General features: G+C 33.4%; 2 protein-coding genes across 2 annotated transcripts; both read left to right on the forward strand.

Moving 5' to 3' along the window:
• The first annotated feature begins 2,299 nt into the window (after positions 1-2,299).
• On the forward strand, positions 2,300-8,307 carry LOC149490244 (venom serine carboxypeptidase-like). Its single transcript, XM_089701561.1, has 9 exons — positions 2,300-2,484; positions 4,280-4,535; positions 4,790-4,964; positions 5,113-5,225; positions 5,496-5,663; positions 6,012-6,179; positions 6,572-6,831; positions 7,475-7,603; positions 7,959-8,307. Exons 1-9 carry the CDS (start codon positions 2,450-2,452, stop codon positions 8,152-8,154), a joined length of 1,500 nt encoding a protein of 499 aa, XP_089557687.1. The 5' UTR covers positions 2,300-2,449; the 3' UTR covers positions 8,155-8,307.
• A 2,145-nt stretch (positions 8,308-10,452) lies between these two features.
• TM9SF2 (transmembrane 9 superfamily protein member 2) lies at positions 10,453-18,208 on the forward strand. The gene is made up of 9 exons (XM_089701985.1): positions 10,453-10,768; positions 11,219-11,614; positions 12,756-12,911; positions 14,066-14,401; positions 14,603-14,695; positions 15,278-15,483; positions 16,193-16,352; positions 16,744-16,905; positions 17,829-18,208. Exons 1-9 carry the CDS (start codon positions 10,646-10,648, stop codon positions 18,168-18,170), a joined length of 1,974 nt encoding a protein of 657 aa, XP_089558111.1. The 5' UTR covers positions 10,453-10,645; the 3' UTR covers positions 18,171-18,208.
• The last annotated feature ends 416 nt before the right edge of the window (positions 18,209-18,624 follow it).

Raw genomic sequence — 18,624 nt, forward strand, 5'->3', positions numbered from 1 at the left:
GTTACACGCGTATTTTTTTCGTTTATTTTCCATATCGAAATCAAATGTTTAAAAATACGAATATTTGCACAAAACTAAGATAAAAATAATCAATTAATAAAAATATTAAATTTAATGAAGTAGAGCAACTTTCACTTCGGTATGAAGGAAAATCGAGCGTAGAGCACACGTCAGAACGCTCCGGCCCAAGGAGCGCGACTAAAGAAATTCGCTAGGATTTTTCCTTATTATTTTAAATATTTTTTTAATATTTAAAGAATAATCAAAATTCAAAAAAAAAATTTTTTAAAGGATTAATACTCATTGGTCTTCAACCAACTCGAATAAATTAATGGAAAAAATAACTTTTAGCAGTATTTATCAATCGATTTTGTAAGGCAAAAAATGGGAAATTTAATGAATTTATAACGCTCTAATTAAGAAAATCATAAGTTTTTCGGCAATTGTATTCAGCAGTTTTTAATAACGACTATATAAGGATAATAATGCGCTGATCAGATTGTGTAAATTGTAATCGGTTGCAACGTAGTGAGTGCACAAACTTAGCTCGAAATGATTTTGGGGGAAAGAGACTTATCTTGAAGGCCTGATTAAGGTAACATAAAGTAACTTTATAAATGTGAAAAAATTCACGCGCATTGCGTATATAACACTAATTGATAAACAAGAAAAAAGAATTCAGTTTATCATTTCATTAGCCGGGAAAAAATTGTCAAATAACTTGTTGAAAACGCAATTTTGCTAGACTGCAGCTATCACACAATTATTTCTTTCAGTAGTTTAAAGTTGTGATAAATGAATCATAGGATCAAAACCTAAAAAATTCACATTAATTTTCTGTAATTGCGTCTTCGGACGTCGAATCTTAATTAAACATGATAAGAACGCCGAATAAAAAAGGGACCCCATTGTAAGGTGTTTATGAACAAGGTTAGATCAATTATGTAATTCTGAAATTGTAACTGATACATCACATTTTTGATATTTTTTTATTGTCAGCCTGTTTGAATTATTAATCGGGTAAAATAAAATTTCTAATCAAAATTCCGGGGTTGATATTTTACTGTTAAATTAAATTGAAGTTATAAATACCCACCATGTTCGTACCATAAAAAATGTAATTAAATATACTTATATTCTCCGAATGTATCACATAAACCTTCCAATATGCATAACAATAAAGCACTAGCCCATTCTTACTACTCGTATAATTAAATAAAAAACACAACATCCTTGAAACTGATTTATATTCAATACGGAGCCTCGGACCCTTTTCACAGCCTATCTGAGATATCTTAAAAGACGCACCGATAACTCGGAACGTTAATTTAAATGTAAAACACACGGTCAGAAAAAACCGACGACCGTGGGAAATATTATCTAGGAGCTTTTGTACGGTCACTTCATTAGGTTGTAGGAGATGCGTATCACGTAGCAAATGTAACGCATATCGATGTTTGTTTTACTATCAACATCCTAAATATAGAGCAAATCACATTAAAAGCGTGCAAGAATCTATCGTAAGCGCGAATGTCGGGAGCCGGGAGCGTGGGAGCGCGTTCATGCTAAACAGGTCATTGGTACCCTATACCTGTTCGCGCATCACATACAGCGTGTTACACTTTTAACTCATTAGTATTTTTAATTAATAGTTGTCATGTATTAAATTTTTTCTTGTATATGTATGATTAAACTGAAGACTATAAAAAGCTGACACATCCTTATACTTATTCCATTTTGCGAATCATCGATTTTAATTTTAAGAATCTTTACACTTTTCACATTAACGGCATACAATTCATTAATTAAAACAAAATCAAACTCTAGTGCCTAGAAGTAGAGCATCTATAATAAGACAAGAGCATATAAGAGCATCATGCAGCCTAGACTCTAGACGTCTAGAGCATCTTGGTTTCAGTTATGTATAATTTGATGAAGGCTGTAAAAAAATTAACAGTTGGATAGGTAATTGATAATTTTAGATTAAATAATGATTCACCCCATTATATTTTTTTAATATGTTACTTTCTTGTTCTAAATATTTTGTAATACATCAAGCATTTTAATAGAATTTTCATTTAAATATGTGGTAAAAAATTAAGTTTTTAACAAGATGGTTTTAAAAAAATCCATAAAGCATCCGTAAATAAGGTAAATTAAATGTATCTTAAAAAATAAATAAAGCATTAAAAAACTTTATAAACAAAATTATATCTATAAAAAAAAATATCGGAGCACCCTGTACAAACGATCGAGATAAATCCAAGTTCAAGGCGCAAGTACAAACGAGAAACGGCGGGGTATACAAGATTCCTGCCGCTAGTACTACGGCCCATTCCGCGGTGGGCCAGGGACACTAGACCACGGACCCATCAGTGTGAACAGACCACGAGAGCGAGTCACAGATTAGTAAATACTAAAGTTACGGAGTGCCAATCGAAAGTTCAAAATGTTTACCATGTTCAAATGGCTCATCTTTCTCACGTGAGTATCGTGGTTTTGGTTACCATAGTGACGGATCACGGAGTTAAGTGCTTTTGGCGCGAAAATATTTTCAGATAGTTGAAAATCTTTTATTTTTGGATATTGCTATATCAAGTTATAAAGATAAACATCATAATAATGGAATTTTTGTATTATGTGTCTAATTATATTGTAAACAATCATATTTCTATAACTGAAATAGCAGGATAAAAATAGATTGAAATAAATTATATCGAAAATAAATACGTTACATACCTTGAGAGCCTAAGTTAATGTTGTTTACACTTTTCTATGAATGCTTTAATTAGAAAACCAGAAAAAAATTACAAAGGCCATAAATATTACTTATGATTTACGATTGAAATTTTTAGATTTTTCACGTACATTATGTGACTAAAATGTGTATCTAGAAGGTTGTATTTCAAAATTTAATAGAATTTAATTTATAACCATTTGAAGTTATTGTTCCCAGTCGGATTGAAAATGTTTAATAATTTGGCAAAAATATTAAATAAAATAAATAAATAAATATTTCGGGACAATTTTCACACACGGCACGATCTGATCCCATATAAGCTTTCGCTTGTGTTATGGAAGCCAGATGGCTGATAAACATACATATTATATAATTTTAAATATTGGATAATTAACACCCAGACTCAGAGCAAACATCTATGTTCATCACACAAATAATATTAAAACATTAATTAAGAATTTATCTTTTATAGAGCCTCTACATAAAGTCGTTTCGGAATTTATATTACATCTATGTAATTGTTATAGTTTTAAGGTATTACATAATTTAAACAATTTTTTTAACCCCTAATTAATCGAGTTTTAGAAAATATCCTAAAACTAGATAAATACGTTATATTGATTCAAAATGATGAAAATGATGATGTATTTGAAAATGATGATGTATTTTTGTTGTGTACGTACGCTAAAATTGAAATAAATAATACAAAATCTGCTATTTTATAATTTCAAAATTATCTTATAACACAATTTTATTGTTGTAATATAAACAAAGATTTTAGAATCATTTCTACTATCGGAGTATTTGTTTTTACCCTAACATTAACCGGTACATCTAGTTTGAGAGCGTGGGAATATCGTGGTATGGCGCCATCGAGAGCCTATCTTCATTCTAGGACAAAGCCTTTCGATCCTAGACGTTTCATCATATTAGGAAGTCTACGTTTAGTTATAGATATTATATTCCTTACTTTAAGAATCCATGAGCTTTATTATAAATTTTTGATGATATAGGTATTATTTTAAATTCAAATGTTTAAATTAAAGATAAATACGGTAAATTCATTAAAAAATTATCTTGGTCTAATCAGGGCTTGCTTTTCCCAAGTATGTTTTTTTACTATGCGTTCATATGTTTTTAATTTTCGAAAAACTCCTCGTATTTATAGGCTAGGTAGATATATTATTTAAAAACTTAGACGTCGGTTTTCTACATATTCTACTTCCACCATGTCAAATTTCTCATGTATGACCTATTTTAACCAATTTGCATGCAGCAAACTTTAAAAAGCATTCGTGTCTATAATATGAAAAAAAACAGCTATCGTAGCACAAAATAAAATAAACTACCTATTAGGTAAATGCCGTAGTAAATAAAAGCAATGTTGACATAAATTATATTCCGATAATTATTACCTAGGTACATCATGACTCATATGAGCATATTAAACAGGGCAAAAATTATCTACGATTTTCAACACACACACTTGAAATTAGATTTCTCTACTATGTAATCATTAGAATGATAATTTTTTTTCAGATACACACATACAATAATATGTTTAGATCCCTACTCGTTACCCGACTTGCCTCCCGGAGAAGCGCCAGAGCCCATACTGACTTTCATGGAAGAAACATATCGGTCTGGCCGGGGAAAAGCTACCCACGACGCAGGAGAACCCCTCCTCTTAACGCCAATGATTGAGGCAAATAAACTGGAAGAGGCAAGAAATGCCGCTCGGGTAGAGTCTGAATATATTTTACCTGATATGGAAAGCTACGCTGGATATTTAACTGTAAGTACTCACAATATTAATTATTATGTGAGATTTGATCCTGATTATTTATATTTATCCCGTAGTTTTTTTTATATTTCGTATTTTTATTAACGCAGATGTTTCAGGTAACTATAACTACTTATTTATTTTAGAACCTAAAAAATTACATAAAATTCTAAGCCTAACGCTAGCATGTTATTCTGTATTATCCATGCATCTTTTTTGTGCAAAACTTTAAAATTTGTTTTAACTTGATATGAATTTTATTTCAGGTAAATAAGGAATACAATGCAAACTTATTTTTCTGGTACTTCCCCGTAATGGGTCCCCCAGTTGAAGAGACGCCTTGGCTCATTTGGCTTCAAGGAGGGCCTGGAGCATCTTCCTTGTATGGACTATTCACGGAGATCGGACCTCTATCTGTCACTGATGATTTCCGTATAGAAGGTACAATGTTTTTAAATACAGCATGAAATATTAATATAAATAATTTATTTTCTTAGATAAAGTTAACAATCGCACGAACAGATGTAGACCTACAATTTCCTGAACTTTATAATGGTGTATTTCTAAAATTTTTATCGTCAATCTACAGAGGTAAAGTACTCCTGGGGCAAGAACCACTCTCTGCTATTTATCGATAATCCAGTCGGAACTGGTTTCAGTTTCACTGATGACGACAGGGGCTATGCTACAAATCAAACAACGGTAAATATTTTATCCATATTAATTATCTACATTTATAATTGTATAAGATTATGTTCGTATTTGATCTGAAACAGCTGAACTGAGTTTTAATGAACTTAGTATTTTATGTGCCCTAATTCGGTTGGTTGGTCCTGATTGGTATGCTATGTTTTACCGTGTGTAAAAACGTTGTTCTGGCAAAAACATTACATCGTAGGTATCCTGGGTAAAAATTAAAAAAATATACACAAACTCTTGACAATTTCTAAAATCTCTATTTATATTTTTTAGATCGGTGAAAATCTGTACACAGCTGTCCAACAGTTTTTGACGTTATTCCCGGAGCTTCGAAAGGCTCCTCTTACGATAACCGGGGAATCATACGCCGGTAAACACATTCCGTCACTTGCGATCCAAATTTTGTGGCATAGACAGGAGGATCCATCAATTAATTTACAGGTATTAAACAAAATTTATACTAGATAACTACATACTAACTATTTTGATATAAATTGTTTGATCCCAATATGACATAAAATACGACTGATGCAAAGTGATGTTAACTTTGCTAATTTTATTTTAAGTCGGGATCTCCAAAAAAAGCATCTTAAGTATGTAAAGAGTGTCAAACTAAAGGTTTATAGGAATATGTACATAATAATGCCCGTTAAATCCAGATGTATGTAGCTTGAAAAATAATAAAGAATTTTGAAATAAGCTTTATAAACATTAATCGCAATATTGTTTACCTATTCTCAAATATTCTAATTTCCTTATCTCTCTAGTAAATTAGTTATTCTCTTCCAGGGTCTTGCAATAGGAAATGGCTTTATCGACCCACTCACTCTGCAGAGATACAGTCATTTCGTCAGAGAGACAGGTCTAGTCGACGACAAAGTTGCAAACTTCATGAACCAAATAGAAACAGCCGTAACGCAATTTATAAACAACGGCGAAATGTTGAAGGCCTATGCGGTAAGTGATTAAATCCTTCATTTCCCACATCATAATTTGATTGATTCCTTTATTATTTTTGAAGTGAAACTTCTTTATCAGGGTTGGAAAAAAAATTAGTGTAAGTAACATTTTTTCGTTACGCGTGACATTTTTCCGTTACGCGCCATCTTTTTCTTATCCCTACCACGCGTGATTTGACGTATTTCTGTAAAGTTGCTTAGAGTAAATTATTTTTTGAAAAATAAGGTCATAAAAAAGTTTCACTTCGTGTGTACACTTGGACACACACACATTTTTTTCCCTGCATTAAGTAAATATATCCTTACTTGATCCTGTCACAAAACAAACAAAACACTGTTGATTGGTGAAAAGGGGGAATTAGTTATATTTGTTTTAATCAATTGTTTCAGTACTACAACTATTTACTGCAACTCTTCCTCTCGGAATCAAAGCTGAACAACCTATACAATTATCTTCAAGACTCGATCAGTTTAGATGGCTCATATTTGGAATATATAGAAAGAGATGACGTCAGACGTGCGTTACATGTTGGCAACACCAACTTCACTTCAATAGGTGTTGTGTATAGAAAACTGGTGCCAGATTTCATGGGCAGCGCGAAACCTTGGCTAGAAGAATTACTTGAAAACTACAAGGTCATGCTCTATAAGTAAGTATAAGTATGCTGTACGATAGATACACAAATTGATAAGCCGCATAATATAAGATTCCTTTATTTTTATTTAAAATTTGAGGGATCATAGGTGGCTGAGCGGTCAGGCGTAGCCTGCGTAGCCATATAGTATAGGGCGAAAAGATGCGAGTCTTTATCCTGCCTCATGATCGCTTTCATTTCTTTTTATTTTTCCGATATTTATTTGCATTTAATTATATAAAACTAAATATATATAATGATGTTGCTCTCTGATATGATGGTCTAATGGTAGTAGATATAACACGGTGATATAACCACCGATTTAAAAAATTGGTTGTTTGTAAAGTAGGTTTACGATCGAGATGTTTACGTGATAACGTCTTATTGGTGGCAGCGCTTGAGATGAGACGGGAGATCGGTCCGTCTCTCTCTCGTTATACCTGCGATCGCGCTCGTGAGGTTTTGGTGTGACACAAGTTTCTGAACATGTCACCCGACAAACGATTTTAAAAACGTTACTTATCACGTTAAAAAGAACACGTTCTTATTTTTTTTTTATTTAAATTATGACATATTCGGTTCTTATGTCATAATTTTTTAATAATATCTAATAATCTGTTTATTAGTCTCACTCACTTCAAAATAATCTATTTTCCAGCGGCCACTTGGACATCATTGTGGCTTACCATCCATCAGTAAACACGTACGATTCCTTAACATTCAGTGGTACTTCTGAGTTTCGTGTTACGCACCGAAGACCTTGGTTCCACGACGGACAACTAGCTGGGTAATCCGTAATTTGACATATTAATTATTATTAACACAGATTATACTACTATAAATTATATGTAGGTATTGAATTGAGTCATTACTCAATAAGGTGACTAATCGCTGCATCGGAATAGCCTTTTCACTTTTATAAATGCTTGTGTGCGTAAAATACGTTCAATCATCAATGCAAGCGTGATGCGTCATAATATTATCCTTTTTATGTAATTGGTGAAAATTAAATAGGTACGTGCTGCAGAACTGCACAGTCAATATCGATTTTCTATCACAGTTTTCTATAATCAATAGTGACAAAGTAAAATCTATAATAAAATCATAGTTTTTTTTTTCAAAGCATTTTTTTTAATTCACAGATATTATAAAATAGCGGGAAACCTCACTGAGGTGATGATTCGTGGAGCCGGTCACATGGTGCCGGCTGACAAGCCAGCGGCTGCACTCGGCCTTATATCAGCCTTTGCTCGCGGTATATCATTATACGAAGATACAGGCTCATTAGTGGATATAGAAAAAAACTCATCGAGAACTCATCAACTTCCACTCAACTAATGCAATCACTTAAAACTAATTTATTGCAAGTCGCCGTGATCCTGAAAATAATCAAAACATTCCTATTACATAGATTTGATTTAGGATTATGTAAATAAATAATTATTTTTAATTATATATTTATCATTTAAAAAATAAAATAATCTATAAAAATTGACTATTATTAATATAGGTACACCCTCACACCGTGCTCACACCCAACCACACCCCATAAGTTTTTTTTTTAATTTATACGTAGACTACCTACTTCTTTATTGGTCTGAGGTCTGAGTAAAATATGTCTAAAATTAAGTCATAATACCTACACGAATTCCATTAACAATTATCTACACACAATAAAACAATACAATGGAATATTTAAATGGTTTCCTATAACTAGACATAATACCAAAATATACATGACGAAATCGATACCTACATCTGGATGTATAGAAAATATCTACGTTTTCTGAGTCAGCCCGGGCACTCAAAATAAAAGGGAAATAAAATTTAGCCTATCTCATGTACTTCATTATTAAACGTAGATTTGTACTAGCTAAAAAATTAAAATCAGTCATACTTTTGGTCTTTGGAGTATATTCAATTAAAGAAAAAGAAAAATTATTTTCTCTGTAAAAGAATATTAAATGTAGTTACGTACCTATACGCTACGTGTACGCTATACAACTACTTTTTGGCCAGGAAGTTTACCGGGCGCCATACAAATTACTATTTCTAGATTATCCCGAATGAATTTAAGTAGTATTTTATTTTTATTTAATTTTTAAGTAGTAGGTACGACTATTCTATAAACTAGCAAGCCTAGTAATTACATGTAATATAAATTACTAGCGGTCCGCCCCGGCTTCGCTTGTGGTACATATTTAGGTACGTTTTCCGGGATAAAATATAGCCTATACGGATTCGGAAAAATCCCTCTAAGTAAAGGTAAAAGAAATTTTTTAAATCGGTCCAGTACTTTTTGAGCCTATTAAATACAAACATACAAAAATGCAAAGGTTTCCTCTTTAAAATATTAGTATGTAACTAGATTTCCGCCCGCGGCTTCGCCCGCACAGTCAAAGAAAAACCAGCATAGTTCCCGTTCCCGTGGGATTTCCGGGATTGCGTCATTTTCCCGGGATAAAAAGTAGCCTATGTCCTTTCTCGGGTATCAAAATATCTCCATACCATATTTCATGAAAATTGGTTCAGTAGTTTAGGCGTGATCACAGATCTAGCACAAGATAGATCTGTGGGCGTGATTGAGTAACAGACAGAGTTACTTTCGCATTTATAATATTAGCACAGACTAATAATAATATACTACGTATACAAATTAAGATACAAATATTAGTATTAGTATGGATTATAGGTAAACCAGAATCTGATGGCAATTAGGGAAATCAAAATTTAGAGTGTGCAACCCTAGGGAAAATGGACTGAACGATCTTGATACTGCTTATTTTTTATTTTGTCCTCAATATCATTAGTCACATTACATAAGTGGACAATACTATACTTAATAATGAGATATCCACTTAATATTATGCAGGTACATACTTACATGTATAATATACATATTAAGTACCTACTTTTATACAGATAATACATATTATTATACACACATACCTATATTTGTATATTCATTATCAGTATGCCATGTGAAAATATCGATATAATGATAATGTAAATCAAAACTAGACTGCTTATAATCATTTATAAAATAAAATAAAAATAAAATAAAACTATGTTTATTTTCGTAAGTATTAACAGATTCACACATTATAAAATTGACTTGGACAGCTTGGACTTGACGAATAGCCGTATTGGAAACTCCTGTAATAAGTTTTCATAAAATTATATTCTAATCAACAAACACTATTATAGTTACCTAAATATAATATTTTTTAATTTAAAGTATCAAAACGGGTAAGTCCAATTTACCAATAAAATCTTCAAAATTGAAAATTGTGATGTGTTTGACCCTTCTTCATCGAATGTTTTTCTATACACATTATAAACAATACCTCTTGCTTGTGATCGCAGCGGCTTTTTCGACATTTTTGAAGATTTTTTAGACAAAATCCTAAAAATTATTCATCAACTGCAAAAAAGACAAATAAATTGACAACCAATTTGATAGTTGTCAAATAAGTTGCCATATGAAAATCTTTTATTTCATAAATATAAATATGCCATCAGATTCTGGTAGACCTATACTAATTAGTATAGCTTATAATTGCTAGCAATGAAAATAATGACTTGAAAACATTTTTTATAGTCTATATTTTTTATCTGTTGTGTATGTTGATGACGTTTTCCATCATATTGCGACTGAGACAGGAGTTTTTGTAAATTGTATTGAAAAGCAAATACCCGGCTAGGACCCGGGAGTTTCTTTGTGTATGGTGTGATTCAATAACTATATATAGTATTAGTTTTAGTAAAAAAACGTATAGTCTTTTTTACTACTAACAATTTTAAAAGGATCACTAAATAGTGTTTCACCATGGCTATGCCCTATGTGCTATGCGTGTTAGTGTTTCTGATACCTATTCAAGGTTTTTATTTACCCGGTCTAGCTCCTGTGAACTATTGTAAAGCTGGCGAAGATAGTGGAAAATCTTGTAAGGTATGTTGACGACATTTTAGAATATTTTCTATCAGCCACATTTACAATTCTAAAACGTGTAACACGACATCCACCCTATTCTTAAACAAGCAGTTGAATAAACACTTAATTTGTATAGAAATTAACGCTAAAACCTATGATACACTTTACTCACATTATTAGTGGCAAAGGATTTTACCATATTGAAAGTAGCTGAGCAAAAAATTTTACATGAGTTGCAGCGAAGTGAAGAATAATGTACATCATGAAAAATGTATGAGCCGTTAAGGGAATTAATATCAAATAATGTATTTAGATTCAGAAATAATGTAGAATAGTTTTGCTCTACATTTTTCCTTGATAGGTGAATTAAGACTAAAAGAAATGTTTCTTTTTTTTTTATCAAAGTTTGGTATATTCCGCTACTTGGTATCTAATAATAATTTTTATATGTCATGTCCTGTTTTGCAGAATGAAATTCCTCTGTACGTAAATAGACTAAACACAGAAGAATCAGTTATTCCATTTGAATACCACCACTTTGATTTCTGTCTCTCCGATGAAACGCAATCGCCTGTGGAGAACCTTGGTCAAGTGGTGTTTGGAGAAAGGATTCGACCAAGTCCATATAAAATCAACTTTTTAGAAAATGTCTCCTGTAAGGCTGTGTGCACAAGGAGTTACAAAGGTTCTGATCCGGAATCGATTAAAAAGTTGAACCTTTTGAAAATGGGAATGGCCCTATATTACCAACACCATTGGATCATTGATAATATGCCTGTTACTTGGTGCTATCTGGTGAATGAAGGTGGGAAGTCTTATTGCAGTACTGGTTTCCCTATGGGCTGTCAAGTGCGCAGAAACTTTGTGAGTACTCCCATTTTGTTTAACTTTACTTTACATAAGACAAAGATGTTTTTTCATAGGCTATGAATGTAACTACTGTAATGTGTATAGTGCATACTTTTTGCAATGCAAAAATAAGCATATCAGATTTTTTGAAGCACTATCAAACTTTTATTGAACATACTGATATTAAAGTATATTTAAAATCTAACACAAATAAACACATACATAACAAGTGTATTGTGTAATAACTGATATTGTAGATTTTTTAATCATTAGTTCATAATTGATTGATTAGTAAATGGTAATAGGTAATTCTAATTAGATTTTTAACTATTTTCCTGTTTGAATTCTACATAATATGAGATACTATCAAATTCCATTAATGAAATTACTTATCACATTTTTTAAACAACATGAAATAATAAAACACTATGCTGATAACAAGATATTTATATAGATAGTACTTTGCTACTATCTATATACAAATAATTTCAATCAGAAGAGCTTTCTTTGACAAGTATGAAATTTTAATAAAAAATAATATAGAATTATATAAAACAATTTATTTTATGTCACACTATAAATTCATCATATTTAGGGCCGATTTTTCAATGCTTGGATAAAACTTATCTGTCCAATAAAGTATTATAAATTAAAATGTCACGTAAACTGTCAAATTAAAAGAAATTTGAAAAATCAGCCCTTAGTAGGTTAAGTTTAAGTAAGTTCTTTAATAGGTTTCTAAAAAATAAAACATTCCATAATATATCTATAATATAAAAATGAATCGCAAAATGTGTTGGTAAGCGCATAACTCGAGAACGGCTGAACCGATTTCGATAATTCTTTTTTTATTATATCCCTTGAAGTACGAGGATGGTTTTTATGTAGAGAAAACGTAAATATGTACCACGGGCGAAGCCGGGGCGGACCGCTAGTTTTTTATAATTGTTATTCACAATGTTTTACCAGTTGAATTTTTTCCCGTTATCTTTTGATTGAAATTATTTTGTGTAATTCTTCCAGTTTCTTTAATTTCAAATAAATGTAAGCTGAAATTGTAACTTAAAAAAAAAACATTTATAAGAACCATTTTTTATAAAAGTAGCTTAGAACATTTAACCAAAAATCTTCAAATATAAGTAAACTTCTATTCTAGGACACATGCACTCCAATAGTTAATACATCACCAAGCCAAGTTGGTGCCTACTTCCTGTTCAACCATGTGGACATCGAGATCACCTACCACAGTGGGGGGGAGGAAGAGTGGGGGGTCGGTTTTGGTGATAATGGCGGCAGGATTATATCTGTGAAGGTATTGAATTCTTATTATGAATATAAACTTTTTAAATTGTTGATTTATTGATGAAACTTAATTTAATGAAACTATTTCTGATGAAAAATTTATCTTAATACTATTATAAAGGCGAAAGTTTGTATGGATGTATGGATGTATGGATGTTTGTTACTCTTTCACGTAAAAACTACTGAACCGATTACAATGAAATTTAGCACACATATAGAGGGTAACTTGGATTAACACATAGGATAGGTTTTATCCCGGAAATCCCACGGGAACGGGAACTATGCGGGTTTTCCTTTGAAAACGCGGGCGAAGCCGCGGGCGGAAATCTAGTTTATATATAATTCCTAAGAGTTTCAAAAATATATCTCATATTCTATAGTAAAAGCAAAAGTTAATATGTGAAAAAACTAACACCAATCTCTCAAGTTTGTAAATATGATTTTCATATTTTTCGAATTTTTCTTTTCGTACCAGCTAGTTTTTGTTTCTCATTATTATTATTGAAACTTGTTTTAAATACCTCACTGATAAGAACCAACAAAAAATTGTGATGCAATGAATGTATACAAAATTTATAATGAGCCAAAATTGTCATTATCAGTTAATTACCTACCTAAAATGTTGGCAATATTTTAGGAAATTAACAATTTATTGAAGTACCTTAAGATCAATATTATTAGTCCAAAAATGTAGTTTCAACTTTCAAACTAATTGAAATTTATATATTTTGTTGTATTGTAAGAAAAAAAATGCATCATACAACAGCCGTTTTCAATACTATTTTTATTTTTCTTTATTTGGGATAAATAACATTTAATTACACATTAAACGAAACAACAGATGTATACAATAATATACGCAAATGTACAACCAACAACATTATCCACAAATAATGTATTTTATGCTTACATTCAATTCTCTTATTCTGCAAAAAGTGACCCACATCTTCTATTTTTACATAGAAACCTATTCTAATATACCTGTAAAACTAATCAAAATGGCTGTTATCTGTTATCTATAACACGGGAGTCATTACAATTTACATTAGTAAATTTGCCTAAAATATGTTCATGTTGTTTGTATTTACTAACATTCCTAAGCAGAAATCCAATGAACATATTTTTTAATTCAAAATACAAAAGTTATTTTTAAAATCTTTCTAGATAAAACCAGCGAGTATCAACCATCCAGACATACTCAAACCTGACTGTACAGTTCGAAATCCTTTGGAAGTTCCTAACTCGCTCACAGGAGACGAAAGCTTCAACATGGCATACACGTACAGTGTGACTTTTATCAAGAACAATACGATCAAATGGTCCTCACGATGGGATTACATTCTCGAATCGATGCCGCAGACGAACATCCAGTGGTTTTCTATATTGAATTCACTTGTGATAGTACTATTTTTGAGCGGTATGGTTGCGATGATTTTGCTGCGAACATTGCATAAGGATATTGCGAGATACAACCAAATGGAATGTGGCGAAGATGCGCAGGTAAAGTTCTCTGATCACGTATTTACGTTGTTTTTGAATTTCGCAGATAAACACTGTACACTAGGTATATTGAAAATTATTATTAACAAATTGTAATTTTGCCTTCAAACTTGTCCCAAAATATTTCTACATGCTATGTATTTTATTTTTATTTGTAATTAAGTAAAACTTTTTTATCATTGGTTTTTTTTTCCAAATCAGGAGGAATTCGGTTGGAAACTCGTCCACGGTGATGTGTTCAGACCTCCGCGTCGTGGTATGTTGCTTGCTGTGTTCCTTGGATCCGGCTCTCAGGTATATAACCTTTATTGATTTCCAGAATCCCAATTATGATTATTTTTATCAAGCCACTTTCTCCGGATGTGCATGGGTTGATCCGGCATAAAAAGTTACCAAGATGTCTTATAACAGTAATATTTCCAGGGTAAGAAAGGGAGTGCGCTAGACGATCTGTATAGCGCTGTCGTTGTTCCACAGTGGAAATACTGCTTTCAGACATCATGGTACAATAGTACTATATAAAAAATATTATAGAAAGTTTGAAACTATCTATACATAAAATTTTATTTATTTTATTTTTATAATATATAAAATAAATACATAATATAATCATCCATACTATAATATTATAAATGCGAAAGTAACTCTGTCTGTCTATCTGTTACTCAATCACGCCTTAACTACTGAACCAATTTGCATGAAATTTGGTATAGAGATATTTTGATACCCGAGGAAGGACATAGGCTACTTTTTACCCCGGGACATAAGATAGGTTTTATCCCGGAAATGCCACGGGAACGGTTTTTCTTTGAAAACGCGGGTGAAGCCGCGGGTGGAAAGCTAGTATATAATATTTTAATTTCCTTATTATTCCAGGTATTCGGTATGACTCTAGTGACGCTAGCGTTCGCTTGCCTCGGGTTCCTATCACCCGCGAACCGTGGAGCTCTCATGACATGTGCGTTAGTTGTGTGGGTACTGCTCGGTGCAGCTGCTGGTTATGTCAGCGCGAGGATATATAAGAGCTTTGGTGGGAGACGCTGGAAGAGCAATATTCTGCTTACGTCTATGGTGTGTCCTGGGTGAGTTTTGTTAAGTGAAAAATCTGTATAAATCACTACATAAGTATAAAACAAAGTCGCTTTCTCTGTGCCTATGTCTGTATGTATGCTTAAATCTTTAAAACTACGCAAGGGATTATGATGCGGTTTTTTTTTAATAGATAGTGCGATTCAAGAGGAAGGTTTAAGTATATAATTTATTATGTTTTAGACAAAGTGGGTGAAGCCGCGGGCGGAAAGCTAGTATAATATAATAATACTAACTGGACCTCTGCCTTGCATACAGAAATACTGGTACTCATTTTTCCAGCTTTAAATTTTCCAGATTGTTGATCAAACTATTAATTGAATATGTTTCCAAGGTTTTTGAAAACAAAATTTACTTCAGCTTTTACTTACGTATTACCAAGGTAATGCAAAGTTTAACGGAATAGAAGAATTAGAAAATAGTTTTACATACAGGATCTACAAATGTCTTATACTTATTGTTTAAAGTAGACATAATGAGTTGCGTTTTTGAACAACTTCAGGTCAATCCATACTAATATTATAAATGCGAAAGTAACTCTGTCTGTTACTCAATCACGCTTAAACTACTGAACCAATTTGCATGGAATTTGGTATGGAGATATTTTGATACCCGAGAAAGGACATAGGCTACCTTTTATTGCGAAATATGTACCACGGGTGAAGCCGGGGCGGACCACTAGTAATATATATTTTTTTCCAGGGTGGTATTCTCGATATTCTTCATCCTGAATCTGGTGCTGTGGGGCAAGGGCTCCTCAGCCGCGATCCCGTTCTCGACCCTCGTGGCTCTGTTGGCTCTGTGGTTCGGCGTGTCTGTGCCGCTCACGTTTATTGGTGCTTACTTTGGATTCAGGAAACGGGTAAGTCATGTTTATGTGATACTAGTATTTCGCTCTGGCTTCACACGGTTTCTTGTAAGTTTAAAATTGATTAAATTATAAAATTATCGAAACATATCCTGACTTTTGTAATTTATTTAGATAGACTTTATAATGTAATATTGAGATGTAATTTAAATTAAATAAAACAAGATTTTTGATAGGCAAACATGTATTTGATTAAATATTGCTATTAATTAAAATATCCCATACAACAATCAATAACTAAATTAATCTCCCAAAAGGACTTAAGACAATATGATATAATATATGTATACTTACAACTAAAGTTTTTTTAAAAAACTTAAAACAACCATTGAAATCACATTTTTTAACCTTATTCTTCTCATTTTCTATAATTTTTAATTTGCAGATTCTCGACCACCCCGTGCGAACAAACCAAATACCGCGACAAATCCCAGAGCAGTCGCTATACACGCAACCAATTCCTGGCATCATTATGGGCGGAGTCCTGCCGTTTGGATGTATCTTCATACAGCTGTTCTTTATCCTCAACTCTTTGTGGTCTAGTCAGGTATGTTTATTATTGTAGTTGGGGATAGTGTAAATTTGCTTATGATAAATAAATAGTGCGTGTATAATAACACTAAATTGCATATAATCCATAGTGCGTCTATAATTGTAAGTACGAAAGTCAGTTAATAGGATATTGAGGAACAGGACGGGAAAACCTGCGTTCTGGAAATATTATAAATGTACGAAAGCATAATATCGATATGTAAGTAGTGGCACGCAACTTTAGGCGCTGACTCCACGAGCGAGAGAATCGCGGCGATATTATCGTCGTGCCACGCATTTCTATACACTCTCTATGGAACCGTCTCCACACGGCGATATTATCGCCGCGATGCGACGAGTGGCAATGAGCGTGCGAAACGTCATTACATCGTCGCTAGCCCGCCGCGACTAGCAACGGGCCCGCCGCGCGCTCGCGACGATCGCGCAGCGGGCGCGCTATCAAACGCAGCGGCATTTCAGCGTTGCCTCTGGTCTTCTCGTAGTTCTCTTCAAGGAAACGTGGCGATACCGTTACGAGTCGCCGTGGAAACGCTGCGATTCCGTTACGACTCGCGACGATACGCGGCGGAATTATCGCTCGTTCGTGGAGATTATCCGACGATATAAGGGCGGACTCGTCGCGATTCTCTCGCTCGTGGAGTCAGCGCCTTTTTTGCGCTGGGAAAAATGTGGAGGGGATTACGCATGGGTACTTTCGCGCTCGCAATACAATAATTACTTTAAGTCTGTAGTTACTGACTGTTAACTTTTAATTAAATAACATTATTTTTATGTAATGCCACATACCTTATTATTCACTTCATTGTTATAGATATTTGCCGCTATTTATAATTACGTCGATCACGTTATCAATTACATTTTTAAAGTTGGGAATATTAGAGTGTGAACAAGTCATTATTGGATTGACAACTTTTACAGATGTACTACATGTTCGGTTTCCTGTTCCTCGTGTTCGTGATCCTCGTAATCACTTGCTCGGAGACGACCATCCTGCTCTGCTATTTCCACCTGTGCGCGGAGGACTACCACTGGTGGTGGCGAGCCTTCCTCAGCTCGGGCTCCACCGCTGGCTACCTCTTTATCTACTGCTGCCACTACTTTGTCACCAAACTGAATATAGAAGATGCCGTATCCACTTTTCTATACTTCGGATACACTTTCATCATGGTCTTCCTGTTCTTCCTCCTCACCGGCACCATCGGCTTCATGGCCTGCTTCTGGTTCGTCAGGAAGATATACAGTGTAGTTAAGGTCGACTAGATTAAGTGTGCAAATAAATGTGAGCTTTATTCGTTTGACAGTATGGTTTTTATTCGCGTGAGTCGTTTGGCCCACAGAACATATAAAAGAGGTTAGAAAGGCATTGTAGGCGGGGCAGACGCGCCAAGGATATGAGCACTGCTCACATCATCATCATGCGTATGATTCGTTCCATTTTAAATCGCGTGATCGCGCGGCGCTATGATTGGCTAGATTTGAAAATGCAAATATGTGCGTAAGCGGACTTGCGTGGACTTGGCCACACCCACAGGCGACACCGGTTCTTATGGGAACGGCGAATTATTGCCATTCTAACCTCTTTTATATGTTCTGTGGTTTGGCCCAAGACTTACATGTGATTGTGTGCGCACACGGATGAACAAGTGTTGGTTTAAAACTACGCATAATCGTTCATGTTTTAGTGTGCGTCTCTCGTTTTCTAGGACACTAAGCT

Source organism: Colias philodice, chromosome 2 (assembly GCF_061535455.1).
Source record: "Colias philodice isolate Cphi_HAF_F1 chromosome 2, ilColPhil1 Martin Lab GWU primary, whole genome shotgun sequence".
In the NCBI taxonomy this organism is placed as follows: domain Eukaryota; kingdom Metazoa; phylum Arthropoda; class Insecta; order Lepidoptera; family Pieridae; genus Colias; species Colias philodice.